General features: G+C 48.8%; 1 protein-coding gene across 10 annotated transcripts in view; it reads right to left on the minus strand.

Moving 5' to 3' along the window:
• Window positions 1-509: 509 nt before the first annotated feature.
• The window catches only part of LOC135907022 (tetratricopeptide repeat protein 14-like), an 86,892-nt gene continuing 66,782 nt past the window's right edge, over window positions 510-20,619 (minus strand). For all 10 annotated transcript variants that reach the window (XM_065438695.2, XM_065438689.2, XM_065438688.2 and 7 more), the window contains 3 exons: window positions 16,233-16,386; window positions 11,443-11,651; window positions 510-2,412 (listed from right to left, as the gene is read on the minus strand). In XM_065438695.2, the coding sequence (XP_065294767.1) occupies window positions 930-2,412; window positions 11,443-11,651; window positions 16,233-16,386 (1,846 nt within the window). In that variant the 3' untranslated portion in view covers window positions 510-929. The remainder of the gene's footprint in view (window positions 2,413-11,442; window positions 11,652-16,232; window positions 16,387-20,619) is intronic.

Below are 20,619 nucleotides of genomic sequence, written 5' to 3' on the forward strand. Positions count from 1 at the left end.
AAAGAGCGGTAAAAAAAAAGTTAGTTATCACTTATACACGGCTGCACATGCTCTGGCTCGCTTTCAGCCTTCCTTCGGTCACGTGATATTTTCTGCAGCTCACAAAGCGACCTTGGAACAGAGATTAAGGCTTTCGCTTAATAAGTCACACACAAAGGGATGTGCCCCGAGCAATACTAGATCAGGCGCACAAAGTAAAACATCTGGTCATGTGGCAGAAAATTGTCTGGAGCGGTAGTTGCAGCGGCCGTTGTTCAAGTTGCTCTTGTAGTAGTAGGGCCGGTTACCTCCGCGCCGCATCGGCAAGTGGCGCCGGCGTGAGCCGTCCTTGTCGGAGCTTTAACTGCGGCGACGGCCATCGCGCGAGTCCGTGCGCCTGTGCGTCTATTTTTTTTTTTTTTGCGCCTGAAACCATTTCTAAAGGTATTCAAGGAGACTGCGGCAAAGACTGAGAAAAGCGGGGGCAGCATTAAGCTCGCGCTGCACCCGAAATGTTCGACACGCACAAATGTTTGCAGGTAAACATTTTATTGTTCTATGTACAAGGACAAAGCAGGAAAGAAAAAAAATCGATGTCTCGAATAGAGCCTTCATTTGCGTGCGGGAGATAAGTAAAAATGAGCTTCCTCTGGTATTTCCTAGACAAAAGCAATATTGGAGCTGGCCGTAGCTAGCCAAACACAGCCCAATGCGAAATGCCCCCTCTGTTGTCTCCAACCCAGCTAGCGACCCCCCTTCCTCCCCCCCCCCACCCTTTCTTCTTGCTTCATTGGGAATGCCTGAGAATTTTATTTTCTCGACGCAACGCTATTTTTCTGCGCAGCAGGAGTTCGACGTGACACACGGTGCTTCGGCCTTCCACGGGGCAAATGAAGGATGACACAATGAACAAACCTGCCGAGGGTAATGAGAACAAGGAGAGAGAGGCCTCAGTCGCCTTCCGGTAGCGGCGGGGCGTCCGTCGGCAGCGGCGGCGGCAGCGGCGGGGCGTCGTCCTTCTTGCGCGACGGCGGGCTGCTCGCCCGCGGGGGGGACCGCGAGTCGCCGTCGTCCAGCCAGTTGCGGATGATGGTCGCCTTGTTGATGCGCTGCGTGCTCGCCGCGCCGCCGCCCTCGGCCGCCGCCAGCTCCTGCTTCTCCTGCGCCCGCTGCGCCGCCGCCTCGCGCAGCTTCTTGAGCTCCTCGGCGTCGGGCGCGCGACTCACGATGGGGTTGCGGCGCTTCCACGGCGGGCAGAAGGATCGATCCTGCGGCGTCTCCGAGTCGGAGCGCCGGTCGCGACTGTAGCCGCTGCGCTGGTAGCTGCCGCCCCCGCTGTTGTAGTAGGAGCGCGGCGATGTCCGGTTGTTGTAGTAGGGTCGGAACGGACGGCGCCCTCCGCGGCCGCCCCGGAAGTACCGGTTGTTCTGGTAGCCGCCGCGGTAGTTGTTGTAGCGGCGGTTGTTGAAGTTGCCCTTGTAGTAGCCGCCCCGGTTGTTGTTGTAGTAGTAGGGCCGGTAGCCACCGCGCCGCATGGGCGAGTGGCGTCGGTGCGAGCCGTCCGTGTCCGAGCTGTAACTGCGGCTGCGGCGGCGGCCACCATCGCGCGAGTCCTCCGACGAGTACCGGCGGCGGCGCGAGTCGTCGCGCGAGCTGTCCGAGCTCCGGCCGCCGCGGCTGCTGCGGCGGCGGCGGCCCCGGGACGCCACGCTCGAACGGTCCGTCGAGTAGTCGTCCGAGTGGTCGGCGCTGCGCCGGCTGCTGCGGCGCCTCCGCACGGGCGACTTGGAGCGGCCCGAGGACGAGTAGCTCTCGGAGTCGGCGCGCGAGCGGCGGCGCAGCTTGCGCTTGCCCTTGCCCGCGTCCTCGTCGTCGTCCTTGGGGCTGCTCTCGCGGCTGCTCGACCGGTCCTTCTTGCGCTTGGCCGGCTCGGAGTCGGAGTGGATGGAGCCTTCCTCGTGGCTGGACGCCGCCGCCTTGTCGTCGGCGCCCCGCGACGGCTGCTGCGGCGCGTCCTCGTGGTGCTCGACCGAGCTCACCGAGCCTTCCTCGTGGCTGTCGCCGGCGTGCGCCAAGGGCTTCTTCACGGCCTTCCACTTGAACTCGATGCCCTTGCGCTCGGGTGCCGGCTGCGGCTCGGTGCGCTTCACCACCGACTCGATGCGCGGCGCCGGCTCGGCCGACGGGGCTCGCGCCGACTCCGACGAGCGGTCCTTGCGCTCGTAGTAGGCCGTGCTCGCAGCGGCCGACTTGGCGTCGACGTTGAACAGGCGCGGCGCCTGCATCTCCTGGTTGGACTTCATAAGGAAGGTCACCTTGGGCGACAGCTCGCTGTGGTCATCGACGCGGCTCGCCTTCAGTATCTCCGCTTCGTCCTCGTCCTCGTAGAGGTGCGCCAGTTTCTTCGACAACGGCGACAGGGAGTTGCGTTGCCTGCACATAGAAGACTCAAATGAAACGACATTACGGAATAAGAGGGGAGGGGGGTTGCGAATAGTTGCTTGAGACAACATCCAATACGAATTCAATATTGCGCCAGATCGAACAATTTTCACATCCTTAGTATCTTCACAACGGTAGCAAGTAGGGGCGTTTCAAATCAAGCGAAAAAAAAAAGACTGCTATCAAATTGACATATAAGAAAATTTAACCCATGGTTCAATGCTTACAAAGTGCACGTCAAATTTTAGTGAATTATCTGGCAAAACAGTGCACATTAGGATCGAGTAACTGGCACTTCGACTATTCAATTCATTATTTATAAGCTTTTCATATTGTTAAACGGCTATACACAAGCTTCAATTTTGAAGTCATATCTATATACGTTCAAGCCACGAAGTGTAGCTCTCCTCAAGAGTAATCAAATTGATCACCGTAGTGCCAGCGCATAATCAAAAAACTATTTTATCATAGAAGAATAAAGGAGCTGCAATACACAAGACTTCCGTTAATTCGATCCTAACCAGAGCTCATACATTTCTACAGGAATTTCATTATTTCAATCCTGAAATTAACCTCGGCTAGATAATTTGAACCTGACGGGTCATCACGCAAGTGCCCATCCCCAATGGTGACCCGCAGTGGGGACTGCAATAATTGCAGCAGCACCTGTCACGGCAGCGCTTGGGGCACAGGAAATGCATCCTCTCCTGACCAAGATGCCTATTTGTGGCTTGCCCCAGGAATATCTTGAAGCAAAAACGTTCGCTCACAATTAACTATTACAGTGAAAGCTCGTTAAACCGTAGTTGGCCGGAGCTCGGAAAAAGTACGTACTAAACGGTAGTACTGTTTAAGCGAAATAGCATGAGATCGCCCACTTACCAGTCGATAACGGAACTCAGGGAGAGTGTGATGAAAGGGGAAAAAACATGCAGTATTTATTCACTTCGCGGGACGTAAGTGTTATTTTCGTTTGATGTCACGGCGGCCTAGCACGACGACAGCGGCCTCAAACTTACTGAAGCTGCGTGCCAGCTTCTCAGCCAGCCCCCCTCTTCTCGGCAAACACTCGCACGGCACGACAGATTCCTTTGGCGTTACGTATTCTCCGTGCACGCGCGCAGTAGTGCTGCATAAGTTCCGTGGCGCCTTTTTCATTGCCGGGTGCCGGAGTTCGGAAAACTTTTCGTTTGGAATAGTTACGTTATCGCGCCCCTGTTCTTGCGACGATCGCATTCACGAGGCTGACGTAACGCGCAGCTTCTGCCACTGTCGGGCCTGAATAGCCCGTGCTGTCGATTTCCGTGTCGTCCTCATCACCGTCGCTAGTTGACACTTTGGCAGCAACAGCGGCAACGATGGTGAATAGTCGAACCTCGTAGCCGACATCTCTTCGCGGTCGCAGCAGCGCTGCCGAGCAACTTCGCATTCCAAATGCCACACACTGTAGTCAACAGCAGATCCATGTCGCAGGCCAGCGCCGACTTCTTCGTGTCACGTTCGGTAGCACGGACGATGTCTAATTTTTCTTCTATGCTGAGCACCCGGCGTCTTTTTTATCCTAGCTTTGACATGACGCGAGTCCTCGCTTGCACGACGCCACAACGCTCTCTGGCATGGCGTCCATGCGGCGTCGAAATGATGTTGATGTTGATGCGGCTTCACATGCAAACGCACAGGGCGCTTGGAGGCCGTTGTACCGATCTCCGAGGCTTGTTGTTCTGCCGGGCCGCCCAATGGAGACGACGCACCGCCATGTTTGCGCGACGAAAAGTGGAAACGCTACGTTTTAACCGATGCGTACGCAATAAGCTGGTACGGTTAATGCGGATACAAAATACATTACGTTCAATGGCCGCTGAGTCGGGGAATTGACTTTACTACTTTTAAACCGAAACTACTGTTTAAGCGGGTACGGTTTAACGAGGTTTTACTGTACAGCGATTACCCAATACCAATGGGTGCCTTTACCAGAGATAATTTCTTAGAGAAATGCTTCAACGGCCTTACCTGATATGAAACCTAGAGACTAACAAAACTGAAATAATGTTTGCAACAGCCTACAGTTGTAGCCAGTGCCATCGCCATTGCGATCACAAGATGGTGACCATGGATACCGACAGAGCAAGTTCATGCATAGCGTGATGACGACAATGCTCTGCTTTCAGCCCGATTATGAAAGCACATTCAAACGATAAGTTACATGTTAAGCTAGTGGCAACAAGTCGCATGAAGTGTTTGCATGTGTTGCAGGACGAAGTACAGTCCATGACTGGTTTTGCGGACATGCCCAATAATTCCAACGCCTTTATGGCACCGCCATGTACCCCTCATAGAGAGCCACTGTATAAGGTCGCCTGGAACTTCGGGCACTGAAACTCCTCACGATCAGATTTCCCTAACCCTGTGCTGCGACCGCAGGTCTGAAACGACAATAATCGAAGTGACCACCAGCAACATTTATATTATCTCGCTTGCAACTGTAGTCACCACAGCCACGCTTGGCCTAGCTGCTTTGGCGTTCACTACCAAGCTCCCTGCTGTTCGATGCCATGTTTTTCACTGAAAGAATTCGCCACTGTCAGTAACAGCGGCGACTCTGCTCGTGCCATGCTCACTGATCCACGCCAAAGGTCATAGGTGCCGAGACATATTTCCCCCTTAAGGGCTGCAGAAAAGAGTGCCTCTTCCTCTCTAAAATCACCGTTTCTCTTTCAAGGGTCAAGACCTCTTCATTAGCTAGTGTACTTTCCGTAATATCCCCTATGAGGCTGTCCTGTTTGGTGCTGGTTGATGAAGCCTCCGTCAAACCTGTTTCCTCCACCACTGGACATTCGTGCACTGCGCCTTGGCCGCGAGCTCCTTTGCCTTGGTCAAGCGCTCTCAACATGTTTCTCAAAAGTGAGCTTTGCTACAATATAGCAGTGTTATGCAATCAAGCAAATGCAATGTATTGCGGTGAAGCATGCCAAGAATGGAAAGGGGCCACTGTCACAGGACACACTATCTATTCCTTAGTTATACACACACACATGCATCCGCTGTCTCCCGTTACAGTAGGAGCACGAACATGCCTAATTAGATGTACTGGCAGACATTCAGAGCTATTTCGGATGTGCCTGTGGCAATTTGAGCTCTTACAGAAGTAAAAGGCGTGCATTCATTTATTTCTAACATTTCTGTGGTCTCTATGGAGTCCAAAAAATCGGACAATGACGGTGGCAATCTAGGGATGGGCAAGCATCCTGTTTGCGATTGCTGCAGTTGGGATAAATGCAGAATATCAGATGTGCTGTGGACCGTGCGGAGGACAAGATATTTTCATTATTCATAGACAGTGTTGAAGTGATGACGATAGCATTAATTGAATAAAGTTAAAATTTCAAATGATAAAACTCTGAATTTTTTTCCTTCCTAAAATATCAGGTGCACGTTCGATTTCAAGCTAATTTAGGAGTGTCATTTTCTTGCTTTGAAGCCACAAACAGCATATGTATCACGCACCTCTTGCGAGATACATACACACTTTATACTGTGACTTACCTATAGACACAGAAGAAAACTTGGAACACCATAGGCTGACAAGCAACGCAATGTTCTCTTGTTACAATGACCTTGTTTTCGACTACAATGACTTATTCAGTGACTTAGCTGTTGCCAATTTCCCCTGCTTCGGGAACTTGTCTAAATAAACTTGCTTGAAGCAAGTACTACCCCTCTCTTATATGGCTTCTCATGATGTCAAAACAGGGCAGGCACAGGGCACCACAATTTTTTTTGTGTGCATTTTCTGCAATATAGCTTTTCCACGTCTTTTAATGCCTTTAAAATATTTTACCACACAGAATAACTTTTGTGCGTGTAAAATTTGAAGCAGCATTTGCAAAATTGTAGAACGAACCCGATTCCGTAAGGTTAACAAGTTCGCAAGTATGCTACTCTGTTCCATCAATAACCTGCTGTTCCATGCCCCTGCAGAGATAGGAAGCAGCAGCAGGCTGCATGTATGCATGGCTCTGCACTTATAAATCTTAAGCCAACATTTCAACACATTACGATATTTACTTTATTCTAACATACTCTCGATTGTAATGCGCACCCATTTACTTTGACCTAAAACAAGAAAAGTACCCTTTGCTGTACCGCACAAGTTATGGTTTCATAGAGAAATACAACTTCCTCTCATTAGGAAAGGCAATGATTTACTCCAAAGAAACTAAAGTTGCAATCAATAAAATAAGTCACAGTTTCACTTGAAAGACGAAGAAGCATTGATTTTTGTAGCAAATTAGTAGGCAGCTATACGAAAAGTAAGGATAGTAGCTTTATCGGCCGTAGAAACTTTTAAACATTCGCTTACTAACTAAATTAACAGGCATGGTGTCATGCACGCACAAGCGAACATGAACACATCCCACTTAATAACTGTGGAAACTTATCAAAATGCTGAAAGGAGGAAGTGCGGTAGCAGGAGCGAGTGAATTGACTTTTGAGCAGCCTCTCGATTCAATGGGAACTAAGTGACAGGAACATAGCGCGGTATGCCTAGATGCGTAAACTCTGGCTCCATCGCAGATCGCTTTCAAGAGAGGGGCCACCCCGTACGTAGCAGCCGCTGGAGTTGCGCCAGTCCTGCACGCAAGTTTTGGGAACTCCGAACACCCATGATGCGGCCAGAGCAAAAGCAGCGCGGCATTACAACATAACTACTGAAACGTGTAAGCGTGGGCGGCGCAGAGTCGAACGAAAACGAAACCTTTCGACCACCCGCGTCGTTGTCCGGGTTCTTTAAACAAGTTCTTTTTTCTAAAAGTGAAATACAACTGGACAAGCAGCATTTTATTTTGTCTTATAATACAAGTATGATTTGTCCAACGAGTGGTTGAGTACTAGTGACAGAACTTGACTGAGAAGTGCTTTCATCATACCGTATTTCATCATACCGTACCGTATTTACACGATTGTAAGTTGGCTTGAATGTAGTTGACTCCCCCATATCGCGTGTGGAAGGGAAAAAAAAAATAGAGCATACCTGAGGGCGCATTCCATAACGAAAATTCATTAGTAGCTGGCATGGTCACTGGACTACTCGTCTTCTTTTGTGCCATCATCCTCACTAGTGCTGCCATAGTCATCGCTGCTACGGTCCCACAGCACGTCATCGCCCAGCGAAATTCCACATTTGGCAAACTACCACGCCACCACATCTTGTGGGACAGCAGCCCACGCTGAATGCACCCAACCACACGCAGCGGTCAAGGAGGCTCTTTTGACAGCTCCGGTTGTCATAAGTTCGCAGTCTGCCGCCAGCCACTTGTACTCTTGGCGGAGCAGGTCCTTAAATGGCGGAGATCCGGGCTTGTTTCATGACCATGTTGCACTTCACTGGAAGGGACTGATCAAGCAGTTCAGCGATGTATGCCGCAAGCTTGGCCTACAGCTCCAGAAAGCGTCCCGACTTCGGCCCATGAAAAATTCTTTACTTGCCGTCACAGGTGAAAATTTTGCTTCGCTGCAGCCGCCACTCTCGCACCACCCATTAAGAAACATCGAACTTGTGGCCCGCTGCTCAGTGATTTGTTTCTTAGGAGTAAAGGATGGCAGCCCTCTTGAATGCTGCTGTGAATGAGCACCAAATGTTTAGTGGGCCCGGAGCACACATGACGACTGAGGAAGCATGGAAGTAGCATGCAGCCGGCAGTCGAGTCGAACGCGTCAAACTAAGAGCATTCCAAGAGCTACAGGGAAAGAGAAGCATGTGAACGGTGTCTGCTCTTCCATGAACTATCGATACTCCCTGCAAGCACCGCCGTTCTGGGGGTGCCGCCGCAAATGGAACAGAAGCACTTCCATCAACTATCGACACCCCCCATGAGTGTTGCGTGTGCTGTAAAACTCTAAAAAATGTTGAAAAACCTGTTCGAAAGGTAGAAGGTAGAAAAAACGATGTTCGAAAGGTAGAAGGTCACCGCCAACATTTATCAGCAATCAGCAACGCACAAATGATGTGCCGCCGAACCGTGATCTCCTGATAATTGCATAGTAACCGCCGATCCTTTGCAGCATTGCATGACGGCAGCGTTCTCGCCGACTTGGGCCGCATCGACAGGAACGCTTGAGCGGCCATTGTTCCCATAGTGGAAAGACGAATGGTCATTCCAAATTGTCGAAACAGGCATAATGCGCACAGTGACACACCAGCAATTGTGCAAAAGACGAGAGTGACGCTGTCACGGCACCCGCCCGATGCCTTGAAAACACATGGCCTTCTTTGCAGCTTCCGAAATGGTGCGAGGCGGTAGCTCGCTCATCTCACAGGCAGTATCATCATCGCTGCTGGACTAGAGCAGCGTGCACACTCCCGTGCACTGCCGTGCGCCCGATTTGGTTGTGCTTCCGTGCTTCGGCAATTTGCGTGTGCCTTCTTTCTACTGTGACCATGTTCGAAGCGTTTGTTGTACCAGTATGGCAATTTAGAAGATGTTCATTATATCCGGAAACAGTTTCCATAAGGTAGGGACGGAAAATCATAAATGTACTGAAAAGTGGTGGTTATAACCGATTGATCGTTATATCTGGAATAGTTATAAGCAGGTTCGACTGTCCTACCAATCTAGTCTGTGTGAGTGCAGAACAACAAATGTATTGGTCACCTTTCGAAGGAGAAGCAGGCTTTCACAATGAGCAGAAAAGTTGCTAAGGGTGTTAAGGGGAGACGCGGGTCTTGAAATGTCAAAAAATCGCAAAAAAGTCGATTTTTGAAAAAGTGCGTTTTCGCTATGTTTATACATTCAAGAATCCCTCCGCGAAATCTAGAACCTAAATTTAATCGGAAAATAATAAAAAAGAACACCTATACGGGCCAGGGTGGCCGCGGAATTAGCAAAAAATCGCCAAAAATGTTCGAACTTCGCGCCGTCGTCATTTGCGAACGCGCTGGCCGGCGGGTGCCATTTTGAGCTTGTTTGGAAGCTGCTTTCTTTGTGCGTATTTTGCGCCGGTTCAATATGGCGTAGGTGAGGAGGAACCGACGCTATCGCGTCATTTCTGAAGGATGCGCCCGTGCCGCTCATTGGCCAAAGCGCGCACGCCCCCCACGCGCCTCGCTCCTATTGGTCTGGCGCCATTTGAGTGCCGATTCCCGCGTTGCCGACAGGCCGGTCGCTCTCGTGCGCGCTGCGTGTTTGTGTGGTTTCATCGCGCCGCTGTGAGCATTCAGCCGCTCGCTTCTCGACAACGTTCGATAAAGTGTCTTTCTCGCTGCCCGAATGGCTGGAGGACACCGTCGTATGAAGACTACTACGCGTCAAGCGTTCGGCAAGGCGCGAAGGCCGCCGTGGAATGCACGACAGAAGACGGATAAGCCTGTCGTGTACCCGGAGTTGCCGGCTGCTGGTCTGCCTGAAGATTCTGCCGGATCGAGTTCCGAGCTGCAACCCAGTACGTCTAGCATCAACACTTCGTCCACCCACGCCTCGCATGTTGCCGCAGACCGTGTAGATACCGTTTTCTTCACGACCGAAGAAAGAAGCAAGCGCGCAGCGATCGCCGATAAGGCGCCTGGCGTCGCAGTCTGCAACGGAGCGAAAGTTTGAGCTGCTGGGTGTTGACACGAAAGAGGACGTCAGCGACAGCGGAACGGAACTTGCCGTCGTGGATTTATCCGTGGTGCAAGACTTTTTTTTACTTATGCCGTGTCCCGTGTGCGCCAAGAAAACGCTGATGCTTCGAAGTACCCCGCCAAGGAGTACGGGCTCTGTGCCAAGCTTGTGCTGGAGTGCTCCACGTGTGGCATGCGCGAAAGGATCGTCGGAGGCTTCACATATCCAACAAGGATCACACAAACAGAAATGCTTTGATAAACAAGCTTGCAAAGAGGCACAAGCCACCAACAGACTCTGCCTACAGTCCTGAGCTTTTATAGGTATAGGTGTGACCTTTTGCTGAATGCACAATTGTGAGAGTGTGCAAGAGATAATTTTTTTTAAATTTGAGTTCTGGAATTTTACGTTCCAAAACCGTGATATGATCCTGGACCAATTTTGACCACTTGGGAAGCGCTACAACATAAGCACAGGAACTTTTTTGCATTTCAGCTCCATTGAAATATGGCGACCACCACTGGGATTTGATTCAAATTTTTTGTTGTAGCCATAAACTTTGTGGAAAGGACATATTTTGTTGTGGCCATGAACTCTGCGCAGCCTTATTTGCATAGGGATGTCTCTTGTGTGCCTTCTGTACAACAAGGAACTAAAATAGGAATGTGAAGCTCGTGGTGCTAGCTTTCTGGCATTGCTTTCAGTGACTATGCATGATTTTGCAACCAATATCTCAATGTTATTTTTGCAAAATGGCCATATATGTGTGATGAACTTGTTGCTGAAAGACAGGGCTACATGGTGGTGCAATTTATATTGCCATATTGTTAGTCCATTAAAAGTTATAGTGAACTAAAAGTTCAAACTCGTTTTTCTCAGCTTCATTTTTTTAAACACCGCACACTGCCTTACGGGGTATCTTCATATGTTCTTTCTAAGTACCAGCAAAATGTTTGGTACCAATATATTTGTGTTGAATCGATCTAGCCGGTGATGCTATTTATTTATTTCTAAAGTTCCCGGCTAAATTTTAATTGCCACTAAATACAAATGAAAATTAGCAAAGATATTGAAATTATGTTTACATCTGGTATTTTTGCATTATAATTGCACTGAGAACAATAAAAATAGCATCACCGGCTAGAGCTACTCTCTGGCGTTCTGGCCATATACTTTGTTTTTCCTCTTGACAAAGTTAAGTTTTTGAAAAGTCCCGTAAGAAATTGATTAAATTTCTGTATTAAAAACTTTGCATCATTTGTTCTAATGAAGATATACAAAATCTAATTAGATATTTGCAATCAGCAGAAAAAGCCGAACAATACTGTTAAATATCACCCCGTTCACACTAAAATTAACAAAGTTGGTTTTAAGACCCACATCTCCCCTTAAGAGTGAAAATGAGTGCAGTTGAACTTACGCAGCAGCCTTTGTCGCCTCAGCAGGGGGCGAGGAAAGCACCACAGCAGGCTCGTCCTTCCAGTAGCTTTCTGAAGCTGTGCCACCAGGAGCAGCGCTGCCAGTGGCGGCTGGGGCAACTTCTTCGGGAGGAGGGCTGGTATTGGCACGGTGGCCATCGCGTGACTTGCGCTTTTTCTTGGAACCACGGTGCCGCTCAGCTTTGCTTTCCTGCAATGGTACAGCACCCAAATTCAAAGTACAGTCGAATCCGACTATATCGAACCCGTTTACATCAAATTATTGGATACTATACTGAACAATTTCTGTACACGGTATAGTTACAGTGAGTGTATATTGCAAAAATTACGCTTACATCGAACAAAAATAGCAGCGACTCACAATACATTGAACGTCAAGTGGCGGAAAGTGCCCCCGGAAGTTCACTTTCCCTCACGGTGGCGGGAAAACCCGGCGGCGCGGCTCCGGCAAACCGTTCTTCCTACCATGACCACACTGGCTCGGATCAGCCGTCAACACCCCCCTGTAAAAAATTATCCTGGCCCGCCCGCAGCGCCTGCTCAGACAGCCAATCAGAGGCTCTTGTGCCCTCGTGCAAGATGGCAAAAGTGCGAGTTGTCTCGCTGCTTTTCTGGTTAATTGTGTGTGTGCCTTGTGGGCCTTCTCCCGCAGTGCTGCCGTGATGAAGCGGCACAATTTTCCTTTCGTCGTGAAGCTGGAAATCATAAATCGGGTCGAAAGCGGTGAGAAGTTGGATGGTCCCGCAGCGTACAAGATTCCGAGGAGCACCCTCAGCACGATCTTGAAGAATAAAGGGGAGATTAGGGCTAAAACAGCCAAACTCGAGACCTGGTGCCTGTGGCGCCTGACGCGTACGCACGGCTGTGTACGAGTTGTTCATCCGAAATTGCTTCAGCCATGCCGACTTCTGCGTGCTCGTTGATGACTGTAAATTCTGATGAATGCGACAAAGCCATTGTCGGTGTTGCTGAAGTTTGGAGCAAGCTGTCAGAATTTCCGGAAGCTGTTGACGAATCAATGGTGGACGAGTTTGTGAGCGCAAATGATGGTGTCATGACCACGGGAGAGCCCGAAAACAAGACTACATTGCCGACATCAAACCAAGCACAAGTGAAAGTGGGCACAATGAGGAAAGCAACGACGGTCCTTGGCCCACATCCTCCAAAGTGATTGGTGTGCTCGCACTAGTCCGATACTTCTGCACGAATGCAGAAAGTTGCGGCCTCAGCTGATCCGACTCCATAGACAATGTGAAAAAGTGCGCACGTCACAGGCAGTGAAATTGCTCAAGCAGAACAAAATACACGACTATTTCGTGCAAAACTAAGCTAGTTTCATCAATAAAGTGATTATATAAATGGTATGTGCTTTTATGAAATCCAATTATTTAGCAGGCTTATATCGAATTATGCTCTATATTGAGCTGATCGGCGTCTTTTTTTGCGGGTTCGATATAGCCGGGTTCGACTGTATTACTGCATATAGCGTATATAGCCACATAGTGCATGCACTTTTTTCCCCAATATACCAAAGCAAAGTTGGGGGGTGCGTTCAGTGTGCGGGGGTAAATTTTAAGGAGACAATTTCGAAACAGCAAAAACTGAAAATCAAGACGGTAATGATGTGGAACATGCATACGATAACTTTGCAGTAAAAATACATGTATACCATTTGCAAACCACAACTTCACTCTGCATTGGAACCACCAAACCTGCCATTCAGGTCGCTGGCCGCTTCATCTGCATCGTGCTTCTACCATAGAATGAAGAACCAACATGTGGGTCGCGCATAGTTGGTACGGCCTAGGCTAATTGCGTGTGGTGAAACTGAATGTGCACTCTAAACAGCTATCTCCAATCGCGCCCCAGCTGCTTCCGGCCGTATGCCATTAGCGCAAGCACCACACTGAAGCGCACAGCTGATCTGACAAGCACGCTGTGTGTGTCTCTTTCGACTGTCCTGCTCATCGGCATGTCAAAGTTTATTGGCGTCTGCTCAGCATTTCCATTTTGTGAGCAGATAAACTATGTCCTGCAGCCGGCGCATAACTTCACTTAAGGGGGGACGCGGGGATCAGATCTCGAAAATCACAAAATAAGATCGATTTTTGGCAACGACGCGTTTCGGTATCTGCAATGCCTAATCTACACTGTATCAAAATGGTTTGACTGAAAACGCACTAAAAGTGCCCGAAAAAAATTTATCAGTGCGTAGGGCGAGAAAACAGCTTTAAATCGCGTAAAATCACCGCAGTTCGCGGAGCCCTAACTCGTCTTTTCCGCCACCGAACGCCGCCATCTTGGTATCGTTCGAAAGCTCGAAGTTTCGCCATTCCGTTTCTGAATTCTTCGGCCGTCGCCATCTTGTAACAAGCACACAAACACAAAAGAAGCGCGGGTCTGCTAGAGGCTGTCACAAGGGCCGTGCGGTGAAAGCGGGCCTCCGATTGGTTGCCATACTGAAAGGCGTCTCTCCATTGGTTGCTGCTGCAGCTGCGGGCAAGCTGGCAACCACAGCGGACCGCAGTTGTCTGCTTTGAAAACCACGCCGGCGTCTTTCTTCGTTTGACACTTGCAGAATTCGGATTTATGAAAGCTCCCAGGTCAGTGATGGACCGTCGCTCGTTTGAAAAGAACTTTTAAATGAAGCATGCCTTCGGAAACGGAAGCGCAAGCCTCCTACGGCGAGAAAAAGACGGCGGCCAGCGGGAGAAGCGGAGAACCCTACTGAACACATGGATAACGTGCCGCGTTATCTTGCACCGTGCGATTTCAGCAGCGAAGCCGACAATCGCCCTGTGACATCGACACTGATAACCAAGCCACCGGAAGACGTGCCCACGGAGGCTCTCGCACCTGTGCGTACGGCCGCGCGAGTCAGCAACCGAGATCGCGTTGTTGGAGGCGACGTGGGTCGAAGGTCTCCATCGCCGGCAGAGACTGTGTGCGTTTCCGATGCATCGTGCGACAGGGACACACAGCCTGTGAGTGAGCCCCAACCGTCGACGAGCTACATACTGTACGGTGACTCAAGGCTCACCAGACGAATCGTCGCACGATTCAGACGTGCCTCGAGCCGTGTTTTGTGTCAGCGGTGACTGCAGATGCGCAGGCATGCAGCGTTCGCGACTCCATTCGCGCAGTGTATGCGACTGAGCGGAAGCAGCAATGCCAAGAACAAATTTCGGCCCCCTGTGACTGTGAGTTCATTATTATGCCTGTTTCCGCGATGAACTCTTTGATCGCTAAAACTCCGTGCCCAAGATGCCAACAGCGTTCTGTGGGTGTGTACACTGCGATACCAGGCTCGGTCTGGCAGTGAAAATGGTGGTCATGCACTACTCCAGACGGCGCAAGAAAAGGATAAAGAACGCCTGAAGAAGGCATCCAAGGCCCACCAAACAATGAGGCAAAGGTGTAAGAAGATGCCTGATAGCAATAATTCAATATATAACAGCCCTGGTGTTTTTAATAAATTTGCAGTGCTTTTAAAACTTTGAAGCCAGTTTTCTTAATTGCATTTTTTTTTGTCAATCACCTCGCTCGTGGAAAGCGTAGCACAACAATGGCTGGACCGATTTTGGTCCAGTTTGTTTTGCTGTGATGCACAAGCTGTGCTGTACGTAAAGACAGTCTTGAAAGGTTTAATTACCTTTCCATTATTTAATTATTTCACAATTACTACATGGCTCCATGCAGTGAAGCACAGTCATGTGCATGTTATGTTGAGCAAAAAATTATTATAGCACTAAAAAAAAAAAAATCGAACACTGTCTTGATGTAGATTAGACATCTGGGCAAATATGCAAAGTATTCCCAGCTCCCTATCATATTTCGTTACTGTGCCAGGCTTTCCACAAGCAAGGAACTTATAAATTCTTATAAAACAAAAGCTAATTAAGATATCCTAATGAAATTTTAGATTTGTCTCTTTATTGCAATGTGCAGTATGTGTGCCAAATTTCAGCCCATTCTGTCAAGAAAGAAAAAAGTTAGTTCCTATACCCTCCTCCCCCCTTAAGGCCCATCACACACACTGAAATCCAAGGCCGCATTGAAACCCAAAGCGAGCCACAGCCACACGAGTTCGACACTACTCCCGTCTATGACAACTATGCCAATCAAATGCCAGCTGCCCTCTCCTGTGTGCCACACCCAGCCACACGCTCTGTTACGTCAGCGTACAGTACGTAAGCTGTGTATGTTGCAGAGAGCCAGTTGCGTTTTTTTCTTTCTCGAATCTCCGAGATGGCTTTGCGCCGAAACTGGCGGAAAGGATGCGTTAAGAATTAAGTGCACTTGCTTTAGACACATGCGTGAGAGTTAGAAGATTATAGTCTCTCCAAAAAACTACAGCATGGCTGTTCAATTGTGGGACTGCACAGTAGCAAAGTTGGGGGTGCACTCATTATGCGAGCAAATACAGTAAAATCATTTCAACCAATGCACATACATTCAATGCAATATTATTTGGGGAAAAAAAGAAAAAAAAAGGATGCTTCTCAAATGCAAGTAACAAACAAAGGCTGTTGGTACGGCCACAATCAGAACTGCACTGGCATGAACGCAAAGAGTATTTAGGCTTGAAGCAAAAAAGATAAGGTCAACCTAAGGTTAAAAGGAAATAACAGGGCAAAGCTAGTAAAAAAAAAAAATCAAACAATGAGACCAGAGCCTGGAAATGGGATACAACAGGATCTCAACACAGTGTTACAAGATGATCTCAAACAAGACCAGTAAAGTTTGACACAGGAAGAGCTTCAATACAAACCTTGCGGTCCTTGCGAGATCTTCTCGAGCGGTGGTGCCTGCGACTGTGGCGCTTGTAACCACTGGATGAGGAGGAACGTGATGATGCTCCTGATGAGGAAGAAGATGACCAGGATGACGAAGAGGAACTACGATGGCGCCGCCGTTTCTTGTGCCTGCGTCAGAAAATATATTTATGCCTATTACGAAAGCATTTCCATTAAACTAATACTTTTTTAAACACAGAAGCAGCCAGACGAAAAGGAAGTGCACCAGCATTGTACTTTCAAGACATGCAGAGCTCGCCTTGGATATGTAATGCAAGCTGAGCGCATCAAGCAAACACGAATTACTGTATTTACTTGAATCTAACGCATACTTTTTCCCCCAAAAAACGGGCCCGAAAATTGTGTGCACATTAGAATTGAGTACAACCCTAAATCTGCGTTACCATATTGCAATGGGTGCAGCCGCAACGCCATCGGCGTGAGTGAGGAAATCCAATTTCTTCTGTGTTGCTGGCGTTGAAACAAGAACTCGAAGTTTTTTTTAGCATTCATCTCCCTCTACAGCAAATTTTCACGCTGCAACATTGCAGTATCATGCCGAACGCGGCTGCTGTCGGGAACACTTTAACTTGTTGGTGAGCTGGCTAAGCCTGCTTCAGCATCGTCTGTGGCTTCAGCAGCACTTGTGGTTGGTGGTGGGGCTATTCTCGATGCTCTCCAAAGGAATAGAATGCTTTTGAAAGTTATAAGCTGATCACTTCTTTCTTTCTTTTTGCCGAAGTTGTGCCTCTTGGCGAACTTCGTCGGTGGATAGGACATCATTGCACACATGTCACAAACCTACGAGGTCACGCACCCTAGTCGACGAATGGGATCGCATGTTTGGACTTTTTTCTTCCCGGATTTGAACGTAACCGGCGAGCCGGCAGAGTCGCCTTTGGTAAAAAATTGAAGGAAGACTCCTCTTTCCAAAAGACCAAGATGGCTGCGATCGTGCGCGTGGAATCCAGCTCACAGTCATGCTATGAATTGATATAGCAGGCAAAATACTCCTCCGCGAGATATGAAACTTGGTGAATTAAAGGAACAGTAGCTGTAGCTATTGAAAATGTTATTTTCAAAAAATCGATTTATTTCACGATTTTTTTTTTTGCCTCAAGACAAGTGTACCCCCTTAAGGGGGGATGAGGGTCTTGAAAACTTTTTTTTTATTTCTTAACGTATCTTCCTGAAAATTCGCATGCAGATATATCTTTCAATGCTGATTCCAAATATATATTCAGATTTGATATATCTCATTTAGAAATGAAGATATCGCAAAATAACTTATCCCACATAGGTCTTTTGTTACGGGCCATTATGGTAATTTCTTAATTAAAAAAACTAGTTTTAAAGAATAGCTGTCATTTCCAAGGACCTACTGCACATCCTAAAGCTAAAGAAATTTTTTAAAAGTCATCATATAGGTCATGAATGAATATCAAAGTAGGAAGAAAAAAACAATGCAGGAGTAATTAGCTTACACCTGACCTAATTGCTAGTCTATTTGGTTTAATGAAAAATGGAAAGCTTTAGGATGCAGCTGAGGTTTCACTGAAAAAAATGATACCTAATTCAATAAAATCAGTTGATGCAAACATTATGAAAAGTTCCGTAAGGCAAAGGCATTTGATCGAAAAAACAAAGCTGAGAAAATTGCATTCAAAGTTTTGCTTACTCTGCCACTTTTGTTTACCTATCACATGGAAAAATTTAATGCTTTAGCATGCAGCCCAGTCATTACTGAACACAATAACACCAAACTCACAGAAATCTGTTCATGTAAAGATTGTGAAAACTTCTGTATTGCGTTGGCCTTTGACAAAAAAAAAGCTCAAAAAGTCACCTGCTATTTTCTATGAATCTGCCACACATTCACAAAAGTCCTGGGCAGTAGTCCTGGGTTCTGTCAGGCTTGTGTTTCTTGGCCATCCTCTTCTTCACCTTTTCAGCGTTGGTGTGACTTTTATCAGACCTGCACAGCCTCTGCTTATCTTTCTCAAGGCTCCTACGAATGAGGCAGCTCCCAGGACTGTAACCAAGCTGTGCTGCAACAGCTCTGCTGGTTGCTGCCATTCCTTGGTTGAAGCGAGAAACTGCTTCTGCAACAGCTCTTTCAACAGCCAGCAAAGAGTCATGCGTGTTCTTGGAGCTTTGGCTCCAAATGACAGAGTGTAGGCACTCAATGGCGTTCTGTGTCATGCCATCTTTGCAGCGCTCCAAGAGGGCCTCGTCGCCCAGCCTTGCAAAGATTGGCTCAAGAGCAGTGCGAACGTGGCCTGGCAGAGGGTTTTTGTGTGGTGACGGCTCCACTTGGTTCGCCAAAGCACGATTGAAGGCACACCACGAATCAACCCCTTGAGGACAGCAACTGTGGTCTGGGGCTTCATCTGTCGAGGTCATGTGCAACAGCGTGGCATGCACTGCCTTTTTCATGCCTGCAACGTCGTGGCTGTGGCTCCGCAAGGCATACCCATAGTAGTTTGTAATTTTCTTTATCTTATCTTGGGTGAGGTTGCCCTTTCCGCCAAGAGATTCTCCTTGTGCCTTCTTCTTCTCCACCAAGTTGCGAAGAGCCGTCCCCATCCGCTTGTGGACATGGTTCAAGCAGTCTTTCTTTTCAATGGATATATATCCATACACTTCTCCTGAGGTCAATGCATGAAAGGTGCGGCTATCACCATCAGAAAGTATAGTTGTGTACCGCAACCCATTTTTTTCCAGAGACCTGTTGAACAAAATGATAGCTGCTTCAGTCTCCATCCGGCCGGCATTGCAGTCGATGTTTTTCATGCACTTGTGGTTCATAGCCCAGTCACCGTACCCATCATCACTGGGATCAGGTGCCCCTTGGCACCCACGACAGTACCTCGAGAGCACAACATGGTCCAGTACTAGGCCAGTGTATAGCTCTATGATGCAGCCTACTGCAATATTTGAATTGTGACCACGTGTTTTCCATGTGCCATCAAATATGACATCTACATTTCCTGGTGGATTCAGGAAGTTCTTGTACATGTCCTTCACCACTTTGACGCTTGCTGCTTCTGTAGCAGTAGCTACTGCCTGGCAAGCTTTCACCATGGTGTCCATATGCCCCCTGAAAGTCTTGTGGTGAAGTCCTCGGTGAGAGAGGTTCATGGTGGCACAAAAATCTGCTAGGGCAGTCGCTCCCTTGCCTATACTTTGAATTCCCTTCATTGCCCGCAAATTGACTTCAAAGGGCGTGATGTTGGATTTCCCGGGCACTCGTGGCGACGAGAAGTGCCGCTCGGCGAAATCGCAATTTGAGCATGTGAGCTCCAACTTCACTGCTAGGCCGTATTCTCTCTCACTGCACTTTGCGAGTTGGAGAGTGGTCATCCCACACTTGCTGCAGCTTGTGGACACAAACATCTTCTTTAGCACTGAGAGATCAACGATGATGTACTCTGTGCCGCGATCGTCATCTTCACTTGCTGTGCCGACGTTCATTAGCTCGAACTTGCGGGAAGTCGCGGACTGCTTCGCCAATGAAGTTTTAACGTTGTCTGCGTAATTTTCGCGCCCCGCGCACTCCGCCTCCGTGAAAAACACCGTGTCGAAGCGTTGAGCACGCAAGCTCGGTTCAGCCGCGTCCGTCGGCACCGAAGCGGCGTGCGGAAACGCCGAAGTCAACGTTAGGCTTAGGTCAGCCGGCTCGGCCGCTTCCGACGACACGGAATCCGAAGCGACTTGCAGCGTCTCAAAAGTTGGCATTTTCGACGGGCTTAGTCCAGGCGCATCCACCGGCACTGCACAGACTTGCGGTAACGAAGTTGACACTGATCGGCACTGTCCAGCCGCGTCCACAGGCGAAGCTAGCGTCGACGGGGTTTGTTCAGCCGCGTCCACCGGCGAAGCTGTTGTTGGCGAGCTCAGTCCTGCCGCATCCACCAAGGGCACAGCAGCTTGCGGCATCACCGAAGCTGTAGTTCTCGACGATGTAGCGCTGTTCTTATTCCATGCGCGTCTCTTTTTGCCGACTGCTTTTCGCGTGCTTGCTTTCAAGCGCGCGTCTCGCGCCATCGTGACACGCGGAACAAAGCCACCAGGCACGCAAAAGCAAGAAATTCGTGGTTAAAAGAAGCGACCCAATAGCCAAAATATCTAGAAGAACGATAAAGAAAAAGGCAGAACGAAAAATACTAGGAAACAAAGAGGAGCTCGAAAAATGACGTGCGTCCAGGCGAAAGCAGACGACGTGAAGGAGTCGGACAACGCGGCCGCGGAAGGCGAAGCATACGTCACGGCCAATCAGAGGGCTGCGCCTCGAGGAGGCGCCCGGTTCACCCAATCAGCGGCTGTCTCGCGACGATTTCCCGCTTGAGAACGGGTGCCAAT

Source organism: Dermacentor albipictus, chromosome 1 (assembly GCF_038994185.2).
Source record: "Dermacentor albipictus isolate Rhodes 1998 colony chromosome 1, USDA_Dalb.pri_finalv2, whole genome shotgun sequence".
NCBI lineage: Eukaryota > Metazoa > Arthropoda > Arachnida > Ixodida > Ixodidae > Dermacentor > Dermacentor albipictus.